This window comes from Schistocerca gregaria, chromosome 1 (genome assembly GCF_023897955.1).
Source record: "Schistocerca gregaria isolate iqSchGreg1 chromosome 1, iqSchGreg1.2, whole genome shotgun sequence".
Lineage (NCBI taxonomy): Eukaryota > Metazoa > Arthropoda > Insecta > Orthoptera > Acrididae > Schistocerca > Schistocerca gregaria.
The window spans coordinates 821,682,195-821,705,502 of record NC_064920.1 but is presented as its reverse complement, the minus strand read 5'-3'; the positions used below and the strand labels follow the sequence as shown (position 1 = coordinate 821,705,502).

Genomic DNA, 23,308 nt, shown 5'->3' with positions numbered 1-23,308 from the left:
TTCTTTTGTCGAGCGAACAGTTGTATATGATTGTTAAGTATGAAGCAAATAAATCAGCATAGTCTGAAAGGAACCTAATTGGTATACAGTCTGGACCAGAAGACTTGCTTTTATTTAGTGATTTAAGTTGCTTCACTACTCCAAGGATATTTAGTTCTACATCACTCATGTTGGCAACTGTTCTCAATTCGAATTCTGGAATATTTACTTAGTCTTCTTTTGTGAAGGCATTTCAGAAGGCTGTGTTTTGTAACTCTGGTTTGGAAGTGCTGTCTTCAATAGTATCTCCATTGCTATCATGCAGAGAAGGCATTGATTGTTTCTTGCCGCTAACATACTTCACATATGACCAGAATCTCTTTGGACTTTCTGCCAGGTTTCGAGACAAAGTTTTGTTCTGGAAAATGCTATAAGCATCTTGCACTGAAGTCCACGCTAAATTCTGAGCTTCTGTTAAAGATTTCCAATCTTCAGATTTTGTATCTACTTAAATTTGGCATGTTTGTTTCGTTGTTTCTGCAACAGTGTATCGAGAAGGATCAGCTCTGTCATCTGTTAATTTATTTTGTATAAATATCTCAATTGCAGACGATACTATTTCTTTGAATTTAAGCCACATCTGATCTATACTTACGTTATTAATTTGGAATGAGTGGAGATTGTCTCTCAGCAAGGTGTCAAGTGAATTTCTATCTCACTTTTTAATAGGTATATTTTTTGCTTATTTTTCGAGGAATTGGGGATTAGGCCTACAACGTTCAGTCTTGCTACAACAACCCTGTCTTCACTAATACCTGGATCGGTTTTGATGTTCATTATTAACTTAGGATGATTTATTGCTAAGAGGTCAAGTGTGTTTTGAGAACCATTTACTATTCGCGTAGGCTCATGAACTAACTGCTTGAAATAATTTTCAGAGAATGCGTTTACACAATTTTTGATGATATTTTATGCATAGGCCTACCTCCAGAATTAAACATGTGTTTTCACCAACATATTGAGGGTAAATTAAAGTCACCACCAACTATATCGTATGAGTTGGGTACGTGTTTGAAATCAAACTCAAGTTTTCTTTGAACCTTTCAGCAACTGTATCATTTGAATTGGGAGGTCGGTAAAAAGATCCAATTATTTTTTTTATTCCAGTTGCCAACAATGACCTCTGCCCATAATAACTCGCAGGAAGTATCTACTTCAATTTTGCAACAAGTTAAACTACTTCTAATAGCAACAAACACCCCACTGTCAACAGAGTTTAGCCTATCCTTTCGGAACACTCTAAGGTCCTTTGTAAAAATTTCAGCTGAGCTTATATCCAGCTTTAGCCAGCTTTCAGTGCCTATAACGATTTCAGCATCAGTGCTTTCTATTAGCTCTTGGAGCTCTGGTACTTTCCCAACACAGCTACGACAGTTTACAACTGTTATACCAATGTTTCCTGTATCTACGTTCTTTCTGTGTTGAGTTTGCACCCTTTGTGACTGAAGCCCTTCTTGTGTTTTCCAGAGACTCTCTAACCTAAAAAACCGCCCACTCCATGCCACACAGCCCCTGCTACCCATGTAGCTCCTCCTGCGTATAGTGGACACCTGACATATTCAGCGGAACCCAAACCCCACCCACCATCTGGCGCAAGTCAAGGAATCTGCAGCCCACATGGTTGCAGAACTGTTTAAGCCTCTGATTCAGACCCTGGACTTGGCTCTGTACCAGAGGTCCACAATCCGTCCTGAGGGCTATGCTGCAAATGGTCAGCTCTGCTTTCATCTTGCAAGCAAGAGTGGCAGCATTTACCACTTCTGTTAGCTGCTTGAAACCAGAGAGAATCTCTTCTGATCCAATGTGACACACATAATTGGTACTGACGTGAGCAGCCACCTGAGTTGACTGCACCATGTACTCTCCATGGCATCCGGGAGGATCCTTTGCACATCTGGAATGACTCCACCCAGTATGCACACAAAGTGCGCATTGGTTTTCTTAGCCTAATTTTCAGTCAAGACCCTAAGGGGCACCATAAGGTGCCTAACATTGGAGCTCCGAACTACCAATAATCCCACCCTCTGTGACTGTGTGGATCTTGCAGGCTGAATGGTTTCCTCTGAAACAGGACAAGTTACAGCATCTGGCTCAGCGATGGTGTCAGCCACAGACAGCACCTGGAACCTGGTTGTCAGACAAACTGGGGAGCCCTTATGTTTGGCCACCTGGAAAGTCTTTCACCACCTGCTTTGCCCTGGGGTGACCTCCCACTCGACCACAGGTGAGGGGTCAGCTTCAGTGCGAGCAGTAACTGGGTTGGCCACTGGTGAGGACCGATTGGAGGACTCGGATGTGCTGGACGTCCGTTGGATTCCTGCGGCTGGCCCAAAACAGTGGTTCCCATCCACTCCAGCCTCATGCTGTGTAACAGAAACCATCAGAGCCTAAAGTTGAGAGTGAAGTGTCACCAACTCAGCTTGCAGCTGCACAAAACAATCGCAGTCCCTGTCCATACTAAAGACTGTGGAAAATTAAACTATGCAGATAAACGGACTATCAGCACATGTTGCTCAACTCTGCTGTAGACCTTGATGAAAATACATTAACTGTGTCTATTAATATGCTGATAGTCAAAAACCTAACTACCGAAGCACTCAGGTGAAACTAAATAATTTGCCCCTGATTAGGAACTTGTAATATGTCACAAAATTGGTTTACTTTCTGACGCAAACAAAAATGCGAGAACTTTGGCTATTAGATATTAAATTTACACGCTGAAATTTAAGAAACTAAACTATTAAAGCACACAGATGATATAATAAAATTTGCTCCTGGTTAGGAACTCGTAAATGTCACAAAAGTGGTTATTTTCCTTTTGCTGCATCTGTCTCATCATCTACTATTGCCTGACTGCCTAACAGTGTTGATAATCCTCAATGGAAGCCACTTAGAATAACTAATGACTCCAGAACAAATATTTTCAAGAGCTGTTTACAACAGATGTCATGGAATTAAATTTATGATAAACTAAATGCAGACATAAAATTTAATCTATTCCATGATAAATTCATAACAATATTTGAAAATAGCTCTTTGCATAAGTAATCAGAAAGTACATTAAACAGCTATGTAAAAACTCGTGGATCACTACAGGATCTAAAGTACCTTGTGAAAGGAAAAAGGAAATGTATCTGGTGGCAAGAGCAAGTAGAGATCCTGCAGTAGTTACATACTACAAACACTACTCCAAATTTTAATTACATGTATTTCTAAAGAAGATGGGCTTACATCTATCAAAACCATGGTCAAAAATGGAAGAAAACCACCTTTTGTTACTACTGGTTGGTGTTTTTGGTTTCATTTACTACTAAAAATCACTAACAAAAGTTATTAAAAAATCGAGGATAATTCACACTATGTCAGAAATCTATTCAATTGAATGGAAGGGTTTTAAGTGATGAGTCACAAGCAGTAAATATATTTACTAATCATTTCTTAAATATAATAGAAAATATAGGGACCTAGTTCAACAGAAAAATCACAGAAGCATGTTGAAAACTTAACTATCATAAAATTCATCATGTGAATCATTCATCACCAACATCTTCTTGTGAAATTAGGGCAATTATATATTCTTAAAAAAAACAAAAGCCCACCAGTATTTGATGGTATTTTTCATAGAGCACTAAAGATTTGTTCTTATGTAATAAACACTGTCTTGTCTGAAATGTGTTATGAATCACTAGCTCAAGGCATTTTTTTCAAAGAGTCTGAAATTTTTTATTGTTAAACCCCTATGTAAGAAAGGTGGTAGGAAAGACATCAATAACTACTGACCTGTTTCACTGCTGATAATATTTTCCAAAAAAATTGAGAATGTGATGTATTGTACAGCAGTATCTCACGTGAGCAACAATAATATCTTCAGTAAATCACAATTTGAATTTCAGAAGAATTTCTCTACTGAGAATACCATTTACATGTTCACTAACCAAATTTCCCATGAATTAAATAAGAAAATAGGAATGGTTGTTATTTTCTGTGACTTATATAAGGCCTTTGACTGTGTGAAACATAATATTCTCCTAGATAAACTGAGGTTTTATGGGACTGATTGTATAGCCAACCAATGAATAAATTCATATCTAACCAAAACAGTCTAGTCAGTTGCACTTACTAATTCAACCAATGTAATCTGGAGACTTTATCCTGATTGTGAATAAATGATGTGTGGGGTTCCTTGAGGTTTTATCTTGGATCCACAAGTTTTCTTTATATATGTACATGATGTTTCATTAATATACAATGAGCAGAATTAGCTCTTTTTGTAGATGACATTAGTGCTGTAACAATCCAAGCACACATACAGCAATGCAAGAAATGGAAAACAATCTTCTTAACAGTGTCACTGTATAGTTTTCTGTGAATGGTCTCACATATTCAGTTTCCCACATCTAGAAATAATACACCAATAGTAAGTGTAATGTACAGTGAGAAACACTAAATAGCGTGAAAACTTCAAAATTCTTAAATGTCCATATTGATGAAAATTTAAACAGGAAAAAGAATATTTTGGAACTCCTAAAACAATTTACTTCAGCCATATTTGCACGTCGAATCATTGCAATGTTTAAGAGAGACAAATCAGTGAGTTGGCACATTTTGCATATTTTCAGGGTAATTCATCTTTAAGACAGAAAGTCTTAACTGCTCATGAGTGTGCTGTAAAAATAAAACTTGGTGCTCACACATGTTATCTTGTAGACATCTGTTTAAAGAACTAGGCATTTTAATTACTGATTCACAGTATACTTATTTCATCACGAGGTTTGTTGCAAATAATCCACTGCAGTTCAAAATGTACTATGATGGACTTAACTACAACACCAGTAGAAAAAATTACATTTATTATGCCATACTAAGGATGCCTTTAGCACAAAAAAGGGTACACAATGCTGCAAGCAAAATTTTTGATCACTTACCCAGTGATATAAACTGTGTGACAGAGAGGAAGACAAAATTTGAAATAAACTGAAAGAGTTTCTCCTTGACAACTTTTGTTTCACTCAAGAATTTCTATTATTGTAACATGTAGTAGGTAGGAATTAACAACACACATCTTTATGCCTCCTTTTTGATTAAATCGACACCTAGATCCAAACCCACACCCACCCATCCTCCTCCACCCACACACATAACCTCCCTCCCACATACACACACTTTGTAAGTGATCAGCATGTAGGAATATTTACAAAATAATATGTGATGTGAATACTAGGCGATTTGTTCCACACATTAGAATTTATCATGCAAATGATCCACAGAATGTGAAGCTAACTAACACCATTTACACACAGGACCAAGAGTTTCCAGTGAATTATCACTCAGTTCATTTCTATTTATCATCATTATCATCACCACTACCACCACCCATCATTTATTGCATATTAATAGGCTATTTAGGCCCATGGCAGGAGACAGGAATATACAAATACATAAATACAAAACATAACATAATGATCAACACATCATGGCTAAATACAATTGCAACATTATAAAAATTGATTACATATGTTTGCAGAATAAATATTAAAAGAAGCGTTTTTTTTTACTTTTTTTTTAATACATGGCCCCAAATCCAAAACTATAGACCTAAGTTGTTGGCTACTGTTTAAAGTTAAGTATGTGAAAGGTTATGCATATGAAGTATGTGGTCATGTCAAATGTCAATTTTTCAAATATGACTGGGTAAAAATCAGTTGTGGGGAAAATTAGTTAATGCTTGCAAATCTTACACAATTTATAAACTTTGTTATCAGAACAGTACAGGATGAGTTGTTGGTCATTTAACCATAATAGACAACAGACATCTTAGACCCAAATTTTAACAAGGAAAATGGCTAGAACAGCTAATGAGGTTACAACAGACAACCCGCATGGTTGCAGTTGTTGTGAAATATATCTGGGATGGTCAGAAAACTTTTAGTTTAGATTAAACTATGGAAAGTTCAGGCTGTAATATCAACTCACCATAAACATGACACATTGGGTTGCAAATAGGCATAACAAAAAGATGGTTACACACTTATCTTTTGGCCAAAGGCTTCTTCAGAAAAGAAAGAAAAACACATACATACTGACACAAGCAGGCACAATTCAGTCACACATGACAACTGTCTCTGGCTGTCTAAAGTGAACCCACAGCTGTCATCTTTACAGGGAGTAGCAATCTATTCTTGTCATAACCATTTCATCTAAATTATTTATTAACAAATACCTGTTCACTTTCAACAGTTGTTTCCTGATGAAAGACCTGAAATGTTGCACCAGGGACAGATACATATACAACCATGAATAATATTATTATCAATAGGTACCACACAGAATATGAATACGTTTTTTATGAGTAAACACTGCATAACTCCATAATGGTAACAGTGACATATTTTTGTCAATTCCATCAGCATTCTGTTCAATGAACCTACTTCAACTTATCTTGCTCCTCTAGCACAAGAATCTCATTTTTCCCAATAACACAGCTGTTGTAGTACTGTTCATAAAAATGGTAACTTGCACTGCAGCTATTCATCTTCCTCCTGTTACACAATAATCTCACTTTTCTTAATAACATAGCAGATATAATTATTTTCATAAAATTTTGTGGCTTGCATGGTTCCCTCTTCCTCTGAATTTCAGCCCTTTAACATTTTATTTGGCTTTGCTTTAAGATTTTAAGGTAGAAACTATTTAAGTGTCTTTTTGTTGTGGGTAAATGGAGATTCCTCAATGTAAAATTAAATTTTATTTGTTTTAAAAATATGAGCTGTCTGGTAGGTCACAGTTCTCATTCAGCTCACTGTATATGTTCCATCTGGTGACTACAGAGATGAGCACTAATGATAGTGAGTAATCAGTTGTATGTAATAACATATTTGAAATGTGGACAAAAAATTTTGCATAAAAGTTGCAACAAATACAAATACAAAAAAGGATGCAAATGACAGGTCTTTGAACCAAGAAAGTTTCTCATTTAATAAAAGAGTATATGAAGAAACAATAGTGATCTGGGATTAACATATTTCTCTTATTTTTCATTTCAAACAGCTGAATTCTTATTCTGGTCAACATTAACAGCCATTCATCTAAGTCGTCTAGCTGAAGATCTCATAATATACAGCAGTGAAGAATTTGCATTTGTAAAATTAAGTGATGCTTATGCAACAGGGAGCAGTCTAATGCCACAGAAGAAGAATCCAGATAGCCTTGAACTCATTAGAGGGAAATCTGGATGCATTTTTGGACATGTGAGTAAAGTAATGTGGTATTAAAATTTGTTGTATAGAGTCCCTGCCATTTGTTGAAAGTAAATGCTTGCAGTGAAGAAATTGTGCCTTTTAGTGGATAAATGCATATTGACAGTCTTGTTACTGAGAGTTTACAATTAATAAAAACCACTTTTAACTTTGGTGTAATTACATTTTTAATCAATTTTTAATATTGCGGAGCCCCTAGTGCTACTTATCAGTTTGTAACATAAATGCAAATTATGTATTATCATAAAATGTGAAAATTTATGGCAACACTGTTAAGTTTATTAAAATACGAGTATTATGCGCTATTACGCTATGGTTTCTTAATGTCTGTTCAATATTTATTTCTTTTTCCTTCCTACTTAGGTTCATCCTTTGATTCTATTTATTGCACTTTCTTTTGACTTATCCTCCCTATATGACAGTTCTATTTCCTTCAACAAATGGCTTTACTTCTCACTCTATGGTATAATCTTTGAGATGAAACTGACATATTCCTTATTCATATGGCATGATAAATATATGTGTCAGCAGAAAAGAGCTTGTGAAACATGAAATAGCTTATTTTTTATGGATTTCTCACAGTATGTATTGTAAAGATAAATGTGATAAAACATCTGCATGTGATCTGCTTTCAGACAGATACAGACCAAGTGTAATGGTCTTTTTGTCTCTGATTTACTATCAAAAAACTTTTCCTAAGTGTTGTTACCATGAAACATAGAAACAGTACTAACTTCTCATTGAAATATTTTAATAACATTAGCAGCATTTGAGCACTGAAATATATCAATAGCAAAAGGTGAAAATTTGCACAAGACCAGGACTTGAACCCAGATATCCCACTTTACAAAAGCAGAAATAAACATATCTTGTTCATCGCAATTGTATTAATTATGTACCCTAAATAATCCGTCAATAAAACTGAACACCACTTTAAAACAGAGGAAGCTTGAATATTTGCATCTGCTCTTAATCTATCAAAATATTTTTCTGAGCAAGTTCCATGCTAATTTATTATTCAGAGGATAATTTTCACAATGCTGATTACAGTAATATGTTTAGTTTTATCAAAACATTATTAAGTAAAAGAAATTAATAATTGAACCTCTCATAACGGTGTGTAATGATAGATTCTGACTGAGCTATACAGTAATTTTGGACATATTGACACCTACCATTAGAGAACTAAGACTTCCGACTTTAAAGAAACATGTTTTAATTTTCCTGAAACTGATCAAGTTAGCAAGTAATCAGTACTGAAGTACCAAAATGAAGTATGCAAAATAGTTGCTGCCTTCTGCACTGTTACACCAACTTAATTCCCATACTTTTGTTGCCTCAATTCAATGACACACTTCATTAAGAAATTAAGTCACTCATTAAGAATTTGTGTGATGCAATATAATTTCATATATGGCAGTTGCACTCATAAATAGTTAATACCCAGTGTAAAGATGCAAAGTAGTTCTGTAACCTTTTCCAATTTATTAATGACTTATTATGTAAACCAAATTATTGCTTGCACATAGAGACCTAGTAATTTTCAACCTAATAGTTTTATAATAGTTTTACAAACAAATATGTAGTTTCTAAAATATCTCTATGCCAGGTTACAAATACTGCTCCCAACCCAAAAATTTGCAGTCCCTCTTGAATTAACACACAGCCAAGAAGTACAGAATAAGTTTATGCTAGAGTCTACACATATCGAAACCTGTGTTGCAAATTATGGTAACTGGTATCAGTTGTAGAAAGACCATTTCAGACAAATATGTAACTCTGAAATTAACAAAGAAGGCTATGATTAATACAGTTACGCGACTTGCATAGCATTACATAAGAAATATACTTGTGAAAAAAAAAAAAAAAACAACACAACATGTATATACACATTGCTGACACATCTTATACTTTATAAATGCATATTTGTTACTGGTCTGATACTGTTTCAGTTTTCTGGTTTTATGATGGTCCTCAAAGGTCTGCCTTCAACCTATAATAAAGACCTTCAGGAAGACAAAAGAGCTATGTTCGAAACATATAACAATATGGAAATGATTTTAAAGATAACTATGGGGATTGTGGAAACAATGGAGGTATGTAGCTATTATAACATTTGACTATTTTTTTCTATTAGTCTTATGCTTACAGTATGTATATAAGAACAAATTATTAACAAACTTTAACTTCCCTACTTTTAAAATAGAGAAAAATTTATACTACAAGTAAAAAAATGCCACTCTCTATACCGTAGTTTGAAATCAATTTTTAACTCCTTCCTCACATGGCTGCTACAAGATCTACTAACCCGCGTTTAACGTAATTATATTGATCAAAATTAATGTAATATGGTAGCAACTGAAACTACAATAAGTAATATTAATGACTCATAATGCTTTGCTTTATTCAGGAACTGCCAAAAGCACACCTACCATAACCACAGACATCAGGAGTAGAATATCTGTTGAGTTAAAAATGCAACACTGACCTAAAACTGAATAAGTATGATTAAATAAAGGACAGAGATGACAGGGACAAAAAGGAAATTAATTTAGAAAGTTATGAAACAGAATTTCTAGGCAGGGGGTAGGGGGTGACAGGACAAAGGAAGGGAAGACTGTTGGGTGGAGGGCGTGGAGACAGTGGGTTAACAGAGATGGAGGCCAGATGATTATGGGAATGAAGGAGATATTTGCACCAACAAAGGTGGTGGTAGAGGGATGGATCCAAATGGCCCAATTTGTAAGGATCTACTGAAATTGATCATTTTGAGCTCAGTTGCATTTTGTACCATAAGGTGGTCAACTTTGTCCTTGGTCACAGGTCAGCTGTGGTCATTTATTCTGATAGAGTAGGATAAGCCTATGGCAGGACTGGTGTGGGAAGTACTGGGTGTGTGGATTGGGCAGGTCTTGCACCTGAGTCTTCTACAGGTAGGCATATATGACCCCTCTGGTGAGGGATTGGGAATGGGAGTTGCATGAGATTGACTAGGATGTTTTGTAGGGAGGGGGGTGACAGAACACCGCATTAGGCAAGAGGGGAAGGATCTTGGAGAGGACATCCCTCAGCTGAGTGTCGTCATAACTGCCATCCACTTCACATCTCCTGTGCAGCAAGCTACATAAATTTAAGTATTAACTGTGTTTTTCTTACCTGGCACATCTTTTTCCGTACGTTTTTGCTTTTCGGAAGCTTTAATTTTCGAGTACTAGCAATAAGGTTCCATATATTTCGTGTTTGTTTTAAATACAGTCCAGAGACAGTTAGTGCTTATTTTGATTGTTTTTAACAAGAAGTGTCTAGTAACCACAGTTTAGTCAACAATCAGCCGCCTTTAGTGAATTATCAGTCTAGTTAAAAGTTTATTAACTCTCTACAGTAAACTGATTTCTTAGGATGGATAGGATGTGTGACTGCTGTGTACAGATGCAGGAGGAGCTGGCCTCTGTTCGCGAACAGCTGAACATGCTGATGGCCACGGTCAGCCGACTTCAGGCTGCTGCCTCGTAGTGGCAGTGGGGAGTCTAGTGCGTCACATGGTACACCCCAGGTGTTCCTCACTTCACCCACGGTCCCTGCTTTCGAGACATCTTCGCAGGTACCAGGCACAGTTGGGCCACCGTCTCCCCAAGAGGAGTGGCGGGTTCAATGGCGTTCGCGTCGCACAAGGAGGAGGGTCAGTACGGAGGCTGGCCGTGTGGCATTGCCCGCTCTGCCTGTGAGTGGACATGTGGCCACTCCTTCAGCAAGGTCCAAGCAGGCACATGGGGAGCTCCAATGTTAGGCAGCTGATGGAGCCCCCTAGGGAAATAGCAGAAAGGTCGGGGAAGAAGGCCAGTGTTCACTCTGTCTGCTTGTCAGGGGGTCTGATCCGAGATGTGGAGGAGGCCTTGCTGGCACTGATAGAGAGTACTGGGTGCACCTGACTGCAAATTGTTGCTCGTGTTGGTACCAATGGCTCCTACCATCTGGGTTCAGAGGTCATCCTCAGTTCATATGGGGGGTTGGTGGAGTTGGTGAAGGCGGAAATCCTTGCTCGCAGGGTGGAATCTGAGCTAACTATTTGAAGTGTTGTTTCCAGAACAGATCGCGGTCCTCTGGTTTGGAGCCAAGTGGAAGGCTCAGACGATTCTGCGGAGATCTGGGCCGCAAATTTCTCGCCCTCTGCTATTGGGTGGAGAAATGTAGGGCCTCCCTGAATAGGTCAGGCATGCACCATGCACAGGAAGTGGTTCCAAGGCTAGCAGAGTACTCGTGGAGCACACATGTGGGTTTTTTAGGTTAGAGAATTTCCTACCTAGGTTCTACAAGATGCCTCCAGAGACGCTACAAGATAGCAGTAGGCAAAATGCAACAGGGATTGACAATATTAATGTGGTAATAGTAAACTGCAGGAGCATCTATAGAAAAGTTCCAGAACTGCTGTCATTAATAAATGGTCACAACGCCTTCATAGTACTAGCGACGGAAAATTGTCTGAAACCAGATGTAAACAGTAATGAAAGTCTAAACTCAGATTGGAATGTATACTGCAGAGGAAGGCTGGACAGTGAAGGGGGAGGCGTGTTTAAAGTGATAAAAAGTGGAATAGTATTGAAGGAAATTGAAGGAGATCTGAAACGTGAAATAATTTGGTTGAAGGTCACAGTTAAAGCAGCCTCAAGCATGGTAATTGGATGTCTCTATAGACCCCCAGCTCAGCAGCTGTTGTGGCAGAGCACCTGGAGGAAAATTTGGAAAATATTTTGAGTAGATTTCCTGACCATGTTATAGTTTTGGGTGGAGATTTTAATTTACCAGATATAGACTGGGAGACTGAAACATTATAATGGGTGGCAGGGACAAAGAACCCAGTGAAATTTTTTAAAGTGCTTTATCTGAAAACTACCTTGAGCAGTTAAACAGAGAAGCAACTCTTGGTGATAACATAGTAGACCTCCTGGTGACAAACAGACCTGAACTATTTGAAACAGTTAACGCCGATCAGGGAATCGGCGATCATAAAGTGGTTATAGCATCAGTGATTTCATGCATAAATAGAAATATTAAAAAAGGTAGGAAGATTTTTCTGTTTAGCAAAAGTGACAAAAAGCAGATTTCAGAGTACATGATGGCTCAACACAAGAGTTTTATCTCAAGTACAGATAGTGTTGAGGATCAGTGGACAAAGTTCAGAACCATCATACAATATGCATTACATGAGTGTGTGCCAAGCAAGATTGTAAGAGATGGAAAAGAGCCACTGTGATGCAACAACTGAGTTAGGAGAACTGCTAAAGAAGCAAATGGAACTTCACAGAAAACATAAACATATCCAAAGCCTTACAGACAAACAAAAATTTCTTGAAGCGAAATGTAGTGTGAGGAGGGCTATGCGAGAGGTGTTCAAAGAATTCGAAAGTAAAGTTCTATGTACTGACTTGGTAGAAAATCCTAAGAAGTTTTGGCCTTATGTCAAAGTGCTAGGTGGATCAAAACAAAATGTCCAGACTCTCCGTGACCAAAATGGAACTGAAACAGAGGATGACAGACTAAATGCCGAAATACTAAATGTCTTTTTCCAAAGCTGTTTCACAGAGGAAGACTGCACTGTAGTTCCTTCTCTATATTGTCACACAGATGGCGAAATGGTAGCTATCAAAATAGAAGACAGAGAGATAGAAAAACAATTAAAATCACTCAAAAGAGGAAAGGCACATGGACCTGATGGGATACCAGTTAGATTTTACACAGCAGTCTACTGTAGGTCTCTAGAAGAGCATAACATTCCAACAGATTGGAAAAGGGCTCAGGTCATCCCCATTTTCAAGAAGGGACGTCGAACAGATGTGACTGCAGAACTATAGACCTATATCTCTAACGTTGATCAGTTGTAGAATTTTGAACACGTATTATGTTTGAGTATAATGACTTTGCTGGAAACTAGAAATCTACTCTGTAGGAATCAGCATGGGTTTCAAAAAAGACAATCATGTGAAACCCAGCTTGCACTATTCATCCACGAGATTCAGAGGGCCATAGACACAGGTTCTCAGGTAGATGCCGTGTTTCTTGACTTCTGCAAGGTGTTTGATACAGTTCCACACAGTTGTTTAATGAACAAAGTAAGAGCATATGGACTTTCAGACCAATTGTGTAATTGGATTGAAGAGAGCCTATATAACAGAATGCAGCATGTCATTCTCAATGGAGAGAAGTCTTCTGAAGTAACAGTGATTAGAGGTGTGCCGCAGGGGAGTGTCGTAGGACCGTTGCTATTCACAATACATAAATGACCTTGTGGATGACATCGGAAGTTCACTGAGGCCTTTTGCGGATGATGCTGTGGTATATCGAGAGGTTGCAAAAATGGAAAATTGTACTGAAATGCACGAGGATCTGCAGCGAATTGACGCATGGTGCAGGGAATAGCAATTGAATCTCAATGTAGACAAGTGTAATGTGCTGCGAATACGTAGAATGAAAGATCCTTTATCATTTAGCTACAATATAGCAGGTCAGCAAATGGAAGCAGTTAATTCCATAAATTATCTGGGAGTAGGCATAAGGAGTGATTTAAAATGGAATGACCATATAAAATTAATCATCGGAAAAGCAGATGCCAGACTAAGGAAATGCAGTCTGAAAACAAAGAAAGTAGGTTACAATACAATTGTGTGCCCACTGCTTGAATACTGCTCACTGGTGTGGGATCCATACCAGATAGTGTTGATAGAAGAGATAGAGAAGATCCAACGGAGAGCAGCGCGCTTAGTTACAGGATCATTTAGTAATCGTAAAAACGTTATGGAGATGATAGATAAACTCCATTGGAAGACTCTGCAAGAGAGATGCTCAGTAGCTCAGTACAGTCATTTGTTGAAGTTTTGAGGACATACCTTCACTGAGGAGTCAAGCAGTATATTGCTCCCTCCTATGTATATCTCGCAAAGAGGCCATGAGGATAAAATACGAAAGATTAGAGCCCACACAGAAGCATACCATCAATCTTTCTTTCCACAAACAATATGAGACTGAAATAGAAGGGAGAACCGATAGAGGTACTCAAGGTACCCTCCGCCACACACCGTCAGGTGGCTTGCAAAGTGTGGATGTAGATGTAGATGCAGATTTAGATTTTAAGGTATGATAGTCAAAGCCCTCACAAAGCATATGGTACAGTTTTTTCAGTCCAGGGTGATACTGAGTCATGAGGGGAGTGATCGTTTGGGGCTGATTATTGAGGGTCAGCAGGATTAGAGTGTGTGAGGATAGGGTACAGAAAATCTGTTTCCAGACTAGATTTTGGGGTAGTGCCTGTCTGTGAAGGCCCTTGTGAGACCTTAATCATATTGGGCAAGCGTGTTCTCAACACTGCAGATACACTGACCATATAGGGATAGGCTGTAAGGAAGGGATTTTTTAGTTGGGAAGGGATGACAGCTGTCAAAACAGAGGTACTCTTGGTGGCTAGTGCATTTAATATGTACATATCTACATCTACGTCTACATCTACATCCATTCTCCAGAAGCCACCTGACAGTGTGTGGCGGAGGGTACCTTCAGTACCTCTATCGGTTCTCCCTTCTATTCCAGTCTCGAATTGTTCGTGGAAAGAAGGATTGTCGGTATGCTTCTGTGTGGGCTCTAATCTCTTTGATTTTATCCTCATGGTCTCTTCACAAGATATAAGTAGGAAGGAGCAATATACTGCTTGACTCCTTGGTGAAGGTATGTTCTCAAAACATTAACAAATGACTGTACTGAGCTACTTAGCATCTCTCTTGCAGAGTCTTCCAATGGAGTTTATCTATCATCTCCGTAACGCTTTCGTGATTACTAAATGATCCTGTAACGAAGCACGCTGCTCTCCGTTGGATCTTCTCTATCTCTTCTATCAACCCTATCTGATACGGATCCCACACTGTTGAGCAGTATTCAAGCAGTGGGCGAACAAGCGTACTGTAACCTACTTCCTTTGTTTTCAGATTGCATTTGCTTAGGATTCTTCCAATGAATCTCAGTCTGGCATCTGCTTTATCGACGATCAACTTTATATGATCATTCCATTTTAAATCACTCCTAATGTGTACTCCCAGATAATTTATGGAATTAACTGCTTCCAGTTGCTGACCTGCTATTTTGTAGCTAAATGATAAGGGAAGTATCTTTCTATGTATTCGCAGCACATTACACTTGTCTACATTGAGATTCAATTGTCATTCCCTGCACCATGCGCCTATTCGCTGCAGGTCCTCTTGCATTTCAGTACAATTTTCCATTCTTACAACCTCTCTATACACCACAGCATCATCTGCAAAAAGCCTCAGTAAACTTCTTATCTCATTCACAAGGTCATTTATGTATATTGTGATTAGCAACGGTCCTATGACACTCCCCTGTGGCACACTTGAAATCACTCTTGCTTCAGAAGACTTCTCTCCATTGAGAATGACATGCTGCGTTCTGTTATCTAGGAACTCACACAATTGGCCTGATAGTCCATATGCTCTTACTTTGTTCACTAAACGACTGTGGGGAACTGTATCGAATGCCTTGCGGAAGTCAAGAAACACGGCATCCACCTGTGAACCACTGTCTATGGCTCTCTGAGTCTCGTGGATGAATAGCACGAGCTGGGTTTCACACGACCGTCTTTTTCAAAGCCCATGCTGATTCCTGCAGAGTAGATTTCTAGTCTCCAGAAAAGTCATTATACTCGAACATAATATGTGTTCCAAAATTCTACAACTGATCGACGTTAGAGATATAGGTGTATAGTTCTGCACATCTGTTCGACATCCCTTCTTGAAAACGGGGATGACCTGTGCCCTTTTCTCCAATCCTTTGGAATGCTATGCTCTTCTAGAGACGTACAGTACACCGCTGCAAGAAGAGGGGCAAATTCCTTCACGTACTCTGTGTAAAATAGAACTGGTATCCCATCGGGTCCAGCGGCCTTTCCTCTTTTGAACGATTTTAATTGTTTCTCTATCCCTCTGTCGTCTATTTCAATATCTACCATTTTGTCATCTGTGCGACAATCTAGAGAAGGAACTACAGCGCAGTCTTCCTCTGTGAAACAGCTTTGGAAAAAGACATTTAGTATTTCGGCCTTTAGTCTGTCATTCTCTGTTTCAGTACCCTTTTGGTCACAGAGTGTCTGGACATTTTGTTTTGAGCCACCTACCGCTTTGACATAACACCAAAATTTCTTAGGATTTTCTGCCAAGTCAGTACATAGAACTTTACTTTCGAATTCATTGAACACCTCACGCATAGCCCTCCTCACACTACATTTCGCTTCATGAAATTTTTGTTTGTCTGCAAAGCTTTGGCTATGTTTATATTTGCTGTGAAGTTCCATTTGCTTCCACAGCACTTTCCTAACTCGGTTTTTGTACCACGGTGGCTTTTTTCCATCTCTTACGATCTTGCTTGGCACATACTCATCTAACACATATTGTTCGATGGTTTTGAACTTTGTCCACTGATGCTCAACACTATCTGTACTTGAAACAAAACTTTTGTGTTGAGCCGTCATGTACTGTGTAATCTGCTTTTTGTCAGTTTTGCTAAACAGAAGAATCTTCCTACCTTTTTTAATATTTCTATTTATGGCTGAAATCACTGATGCTATAACCGCTTTATGATCGCTGATTCCCTGATCAGCGTTAATTGTTTCAAATAGTTCGGGTATGTTTGTCATCAGGAGGTCCACTACGTTATCACCAAGAGTGGCTTCTCTGTTTAACTGCTCAAGCTAGTTTTCAGCTAAAGCACTTTAAAAAATTTCAATTGCATTCTTTATCCCTGCCATCTGTTATGAATGTTTGAGTCTCCCAGTCTATATCCGGCAAATTAAAATCTCCACCCAGAACAATAACATGGTGGGGAAATCTATTCGAAATATTATCCAAATTATCCTACAGGTGCTCAGCCACAACAGCTGCTGAGCCAGGGGCCCTATAGCAACATCCAACTACCATGTCTGAGCCTGCTTTAACTGTGACCTTCACCCAAATTATTTCGCATTTACAATCTCCGTCAATTTCCTGCGATACTATTGCACTTCTTATCGCTATAAACACTCCTCCCCCTTCACTGTCCAGCCTGTCTCTGTGGTATACATTCCAATCTGAGTTTAGGATTTCATTACTGTTTATGTCTGGTTTCAGCCAACTTTCTGTCCCTAGTACTATATGGGCGTTGTGACCATTTATTAATGAGAGCAGATCTGGGACCTTTCTATAGATGCTCCTGCAGTTTACTATTGTTGTTGTCTTCAGTCCTGAGACTGGTTTGATGCAGCTCTCCATGCTACTCTATCCTGTGCAAGCTGCTTCATCTCCCAGTACCTACTGCAACCTACATCCTTCTGAATCTGCTTAGTGTACTCATCTCTCGGTCTCCCTCTACGATTTTTACCCTCCACGCTGCCCTCCAATGCTAAATTTGTGATCCCTTGATGCCTCAAAACATGTCCTACCAACCGATCCCTTCTTCTAGTCAAGTTATGCCACAAACTTCTCTTCTCCCCAATCCTATTCAATACCTCCTCATTAGTTACGTGATCTATCCACCTTATCTTCAGTATTCTTCTGTAGCACCACATTTCGAAAGCTTCTATTCTCTTCTTGTCCAAACTAGTTATCGTCCATGTTTCACTTCCATACATGGCTACACTCCAAACAAATACTTTCAGAAACGACTTCCTGATACATAAATCTATGTTCGATGTTAACAAATTTCTCTTCTTCAGAAACGCTTTCCTTGCCATTGCCAGTCTACATTTTATATCCTCTCTACTTCGACCATCATCAGTTATTTTACTTCCTAAATAGCAAAACTCCTTTACTACTTTAAGTGTCTCATTTCCTAATCTAATTCCCTCAGCATCACCCGATTTAATTTGACTACATTCCATTATCCTCGTTTTGCTTTTGTTAATGTTCATCTTATATCCTCCTTTCAAGACACTGTCCATTCCGTTCAACTGCTCTTCCAAGTCCTTTGCTGTCTCTGACAGAATTACAATGTCATCGGCGAACCTCAAAGTTTTTACTTCGTCTCCATGAATTTTAATACCTACTCCAAATTTTTCTTTTGTTTCCTTTACTGCTTGCTCAATATACAGATTGAATAACATCGGGGAGAGGCTACAGCCCTGTCTCACTCCCTTCCCAACCACTGCTTCCCTTTCTGGTCCCTCGACCCTTATAACTGCCATCTGGTTTCTGTACAAATTGTAAATAGCCTTTCGCTCCCTGTATTTTACCCCTGCTACCTTCAGAATTTGAAAGAGAGTATTCCAGTCAACATTGTCAAAAGCTTTCTCTAAGTCTACAAATGCTAGAAACGTAGGTTTGCCCTTTCTCAATCTTTCCTCTAAGATAAGTCATAAGGTCAGTATTGCCTCACGTGTTCCAACATTTCGACGGAATCCAAACTGATCCTCCCCGAGGTCTGCATCTACCAGTTTTTCCATTCGTCTGTAAAGAATTCGCGTTAGTATTTTGCATCCGTGGCTTATTAAACTGATAGTTCGGTAATTTTCACATCTGTCAGCACCTGCTTTCTTTGGGATTGGAATTATTATATTCTTCTTGAAGTCTGAGGGTATTTCGCCTGTCTCATACATCTTGCTCACCAGCTGGTAGAGTTTTGTCAGGACTGGTTGTCCCAAGGCCGTCAGTAGTATTAATGGAATGTTGTCTACTCCGGGGGCCTTGTTTCGACTCAGGCACTATTAGCACATTAATATTGCTATTCCCTGTTACATTTTGCTTACTCCTACTTTGCCGAGTCTCAGGAGTCATCTTGTCGGGCCTAGGGAGGGTATTCTCTAACCTAAAAAAACACACATGTGCACTCCACACGTACTCCGATAGTGGAGGTTGAGAAATTAGCACTCCAGATCTCCACAGAATTGTCTGAGCCTCTGGTTTAAGCCATCCACTCGGTTCCGGTTCCAAACCAGAGGACTGCGATCGGTTCTGGGAACGATACTACAAATAGTTAGCTCTGATTCCACCCCACAAGCGAGGCTTTCCACCTGTATGAACTGAGGATGACCTCTGAATGCAGATGGCAGGAGTCACTGGTGCCAACATGAGCAACAATTTGCAATCGGGTGCACTCAGTGTTCTCTATCGCTGCCAGCAGGGCCTCCCCCACATCTCGGATGAGACCCCCCAGCAAGCAGACAGAGTGAACACTGGCCTTCTTCACCAACCTTTCCGCTATTTCCTTAAGGGGCTTCATCACTCGCCTAACGTTGGAGATCCCAATAACTAATAAACCCCTCCCCTCGTGTGCCTGCTCAGACCTTGCTGAAGGAGTGGCCACATGTCCACTCACAGGCAGAGTGAGCGATGCCACCCGGCCAGCCTCCACATTGACCCTCCGCCTCGTGTGCCGTGAACTCCGCTGAACCCGCCACTCCCCTTGGGGAGAGGGTGGCCCAACCGTGCCCGGTACTTGCGAAGATGTCTAGACAGCAGGGACAGCGGGTGAAGCATGTAACACCTATGGTGTACCATGCGACGCACCAGACTCCCCACTGCCACTACACTCCGTGTCAGCAGCCTGAAGACGGCTGACCGCGGCCATCAATACGTTCAGCTGTTCGCAAACAGTGGCCAGCTCCTCCTGTGTCCGTACACAGCAGTCACACATCCTATCCATTCTAAGAAATCAGTTTACTGTAGAGTGTTAATCAACTTTTAACTAGACTGCTAATTCACTAAAGGTGACTGATAGTTTACTAAACTGTGGTTGCTAGCCACTTCTTGTAGAAAACAGCACACTTGTCTCTGGACTGTATTGAAAACAACACTAGCACTACTGGCACTTTGGCTGACTAAAGGGACTCTCTCTGACTGTATGGGGTCAATGTGCAGGAAGGTGGCATTTGGGATGAGGAGGAGCAGGTGAAGTGGATGGAAGAAAATGTGTTCATGTTGTGAAGGAATGAGGATAGGGCATCTTGGTCCTGAGTCTAGATCATGAAGATATCATCAATGAACCTGATCCAGACAAAAACTTTGGTGTTTTGAGAGGCTAGGAAGGTTTCCTCTATACAGCCCATAAAAAGGCTGGTATAGTGAAAAACATGAACCATATCCTTTGTAATGGCTTTGATTATCATCATGCCCTGAAACGATGAACATTCTATCCTATACTCGTCCCAACCATCCTGAAGTGGTTTTCCATTATCCAATGGGAACCTCGACCATGTGGATCCTTCCCTACACCACCAGCAGATGGGACTTGCAATATATCCTTCGCTCTCACAGCCCTCATGGCCTCAATTTCTATAAGCCCACTGTTCCACTATCCTCCACCCAATAGTATTCTGTTCCTCTGTCCAATCACTGCCTCCCAATTCACATCTCCACATCACTTTCACAGTGCATAGCTCGCCACTTCCTTCCACACCCATGCATCCATTCCTTGCCAGAAAAACAGGTATTTTCCTCTGAGGCTCTAGCTACCCAACCCCAATCCCTCTTCCTGCCTCCAACCACTCTCCTCCTCTCCCACACCCATCCAACAAAACCCCACCACTTTTTGGTGAGTGGTCACCTGTACTCCTAAAGTGTTCACATTCTGCCAGAACTTCCTTACAATTGTTATTACACAAAAATTACTTTTTTAAGTATCTGATATACATACATTGTTTCCATATAATATAAAGAATCATCAAGATGTGCAACTGTATTGTTTCACTTGTTGTTAATGATACGAAAATGCTGTAATGTGTGGTACATTAACAACAGTTTTTATGCAAATTACAGCTTTAGATGGTATCATTAGAAAACAAACAAATGAAGTCCCAATAGTTTATTTAAAAACTGCATGAAATAACATAGCAGGAAACTGCAATGAGCCATGCATGCTCCTATTCCTCCATAAAAATAAATAAACTGTTTGATTTGCATTATTGTTATTGACAGAAAAAACTGGGTATATTGTTGCAACAATTGCTTAACTTTTTTTACATTTGTGTAATATTTACTTACCAACAGCAGGTATTTTGTTAAGACAATTTATCAATTTTTTTATAGGCCTTCACAGTTTTGTTGCCCTTTGAACCCCTTGTCACTAGTCATTGATAAAAATGAAACAGAATTACATCATCACTGATAAAAGAGTAGAAAATGGAAAGCTATATATAAATCTTATAAATTACAGGTAAATAAAGAAGTCTGCCTGTCAGCTCTAACACCAAACCTTCTAGCCACTGACGTTGCATATTACCTAGTGCGGAAAGGGGTAAGACTACAAGTAGCTGCTAAGAAAGTACCCTTGGAATTAAATACTTATCCTCAATCTTCAAGTTATAATTTTGTCTTACATGGCTCACTGAGTTGATGTGACTTATAGGTTCCTTTCCGTGAAGCACATCATATCGTTGGTGAAGTTGTTGCCACAGCTGAAAAACAGAAGAAACAGATAACGGATCTCACCGTAAATGAACTTCAGCTGATAAGGTAAGTAAAATGTGCAAGTTCACATACTAACAGATGAGTGATCAGTTGGTCTCTCACTCTGATACGTATTAGGATCCTCTAAAACTTCCTTCTGATTTCCTCGACTTTCTTCCCATCACCTTCTCTTCTTCTTATCAATGCATCTTTGAAATATTCCATAATCATCTCTCCTCAGCTTTAGCCTCAGTAGTTAGCATTGTATTTCAGCTCCATTTTTCATACTGCAGTTTCGAAGCAGAAGTTCAATCTAAATGTAGTAAATGTGCATTAGAAAATCACTTTCATTATGTATTTATTACTTATGATATTTACTTATTCTAAAATTCTGTTTCACTTTATTTCTGTAAAATTAATGGGTGCTCATTCTTCAAAATGTGTCATATATTTCAGTAATCTAAAGCCTATTATTTACATCTGAATACCATGTTACAGCTCTAAATTTAGTGATGATATTGAGAAGATATGGGATTACACTAACAGTGTTGAACAATACAGAAGCACTGGTGGAACCTGCAGTGACAGCATTCTGCTTCAAATTAGAACATTGAAAGAATGGGTAGAGAAGGAAAAACTGCAGTTTTCTAAAATGGAGATGCCTGTTTCTTCAAACTAAGGCATTGCCACTATAAACCATCACTGACATAAATTGGTGAGCCATAATTATAAAATACATCATTAAAAAGGATATTGTATTACTATTTTTAAGGTCCCATGTACACTTTTCTTTTGCGCTAATCTGAATGATATATTATGTATTTAATAAGTGAATAAATGAGAAATTTAGTAAGTGAATAAATGAGAATAAAAATACAATCAATTCACATATAACAGAAACCTGTCTTCACTATGTTGCATTCAACAGCATTTGTCAGTACCTTCTGAAGTGACAAAATTTGTATGTGAATGCAGATGTAGTGAAAGTACTGAAAGTTCTGATGAAAACAAAATGCTAATATAGATCAATATAATTTCTTTCCAGTTACAAGTCACATCCTGATATGACATTCACAGAGGAAAAGAACATAAGAACATATCAAATGGGGCTTTGTTTCTCATCTTTGTACTAGATAGAGATATTCATTATGTATTAGACAACATTAACACATTCAAGGAGGTATGTGGTGTGATTTGCTTCTCTGAAAATTTTATGTTGTTCTGAGTCATTATTAAGACTGTTGTAAGAGATTTTTATTCTATGGAGATTGTGGAGTTAAGTCCTATTGAATAACATTCTATGAATGTTCTACATTCAGAAAAAATTGTTGTTTAGTGTTCCAGTCCCATCTAAACATAAAGAAAGAGTCCATATTCATATTAAACTGCAAGTGCATAAAACTGATACAGCAACTGACACCTTTCTTGCCCATCTTTCTTCATGTAATTTAGTACACCAGTGTTATTAGGCATTAAATGAATCCATCTCAATATAAAGACTCCTACAAAACCCATCACAGTAACTTAATGACCAATCTTGACCAAAACTGAATGACAAAGAGCATCAACTTTTGCAAAACTAATATATGATAGAAAAGCTTC

At 38.8% G+C, this 23,308-nt stretch overlaps 1 protein-coding gene across 2 annotated transcripts in view; it reads left to right on the top strand.

Annotated features, from left to right (window-relative positions):
- LOC126271222 (argininosuccinate lyase) overlaps positions 1–23,091 on the top strand; it is an 83,823-nt gene extending 60,732 nt beyond the window's left edge. The window contains exons 8-13 of one of the 2 annotated variants that reach the window (XM_049974134.1): positions 7,087–7,286; positions 9,248–9,391; positions 21,474–21,554; positions 21,666–21,772; positions 22,205–22,421; positions 22,752–23,091. In XM_049974134.1, the coding sequence (XP_049830091.1) occupies positions 7,087–7,286; positions 9,248–9,391; positions 21,474–21,554; positions 21,666–21,772; positions 22,205–22,385 (713 nt within the window). In that variant the 3' untranslated portion in view covers positions 22,386–22,421; positions 22,752–23,091. Of the gene's footprint in view, positions 1–7,086; positions 7,287–9,247; positions 9,392–21,473; positions 21,555–21,665; positions 21,773–22,204; positions 22,596–22,751 lie in introns of those variants that run through there. The other variant, XM_049974133.1, reaches the window with a different exon arrangement.
- Positions 23,092–23,308: the final 217 nt, after the last annotated feature.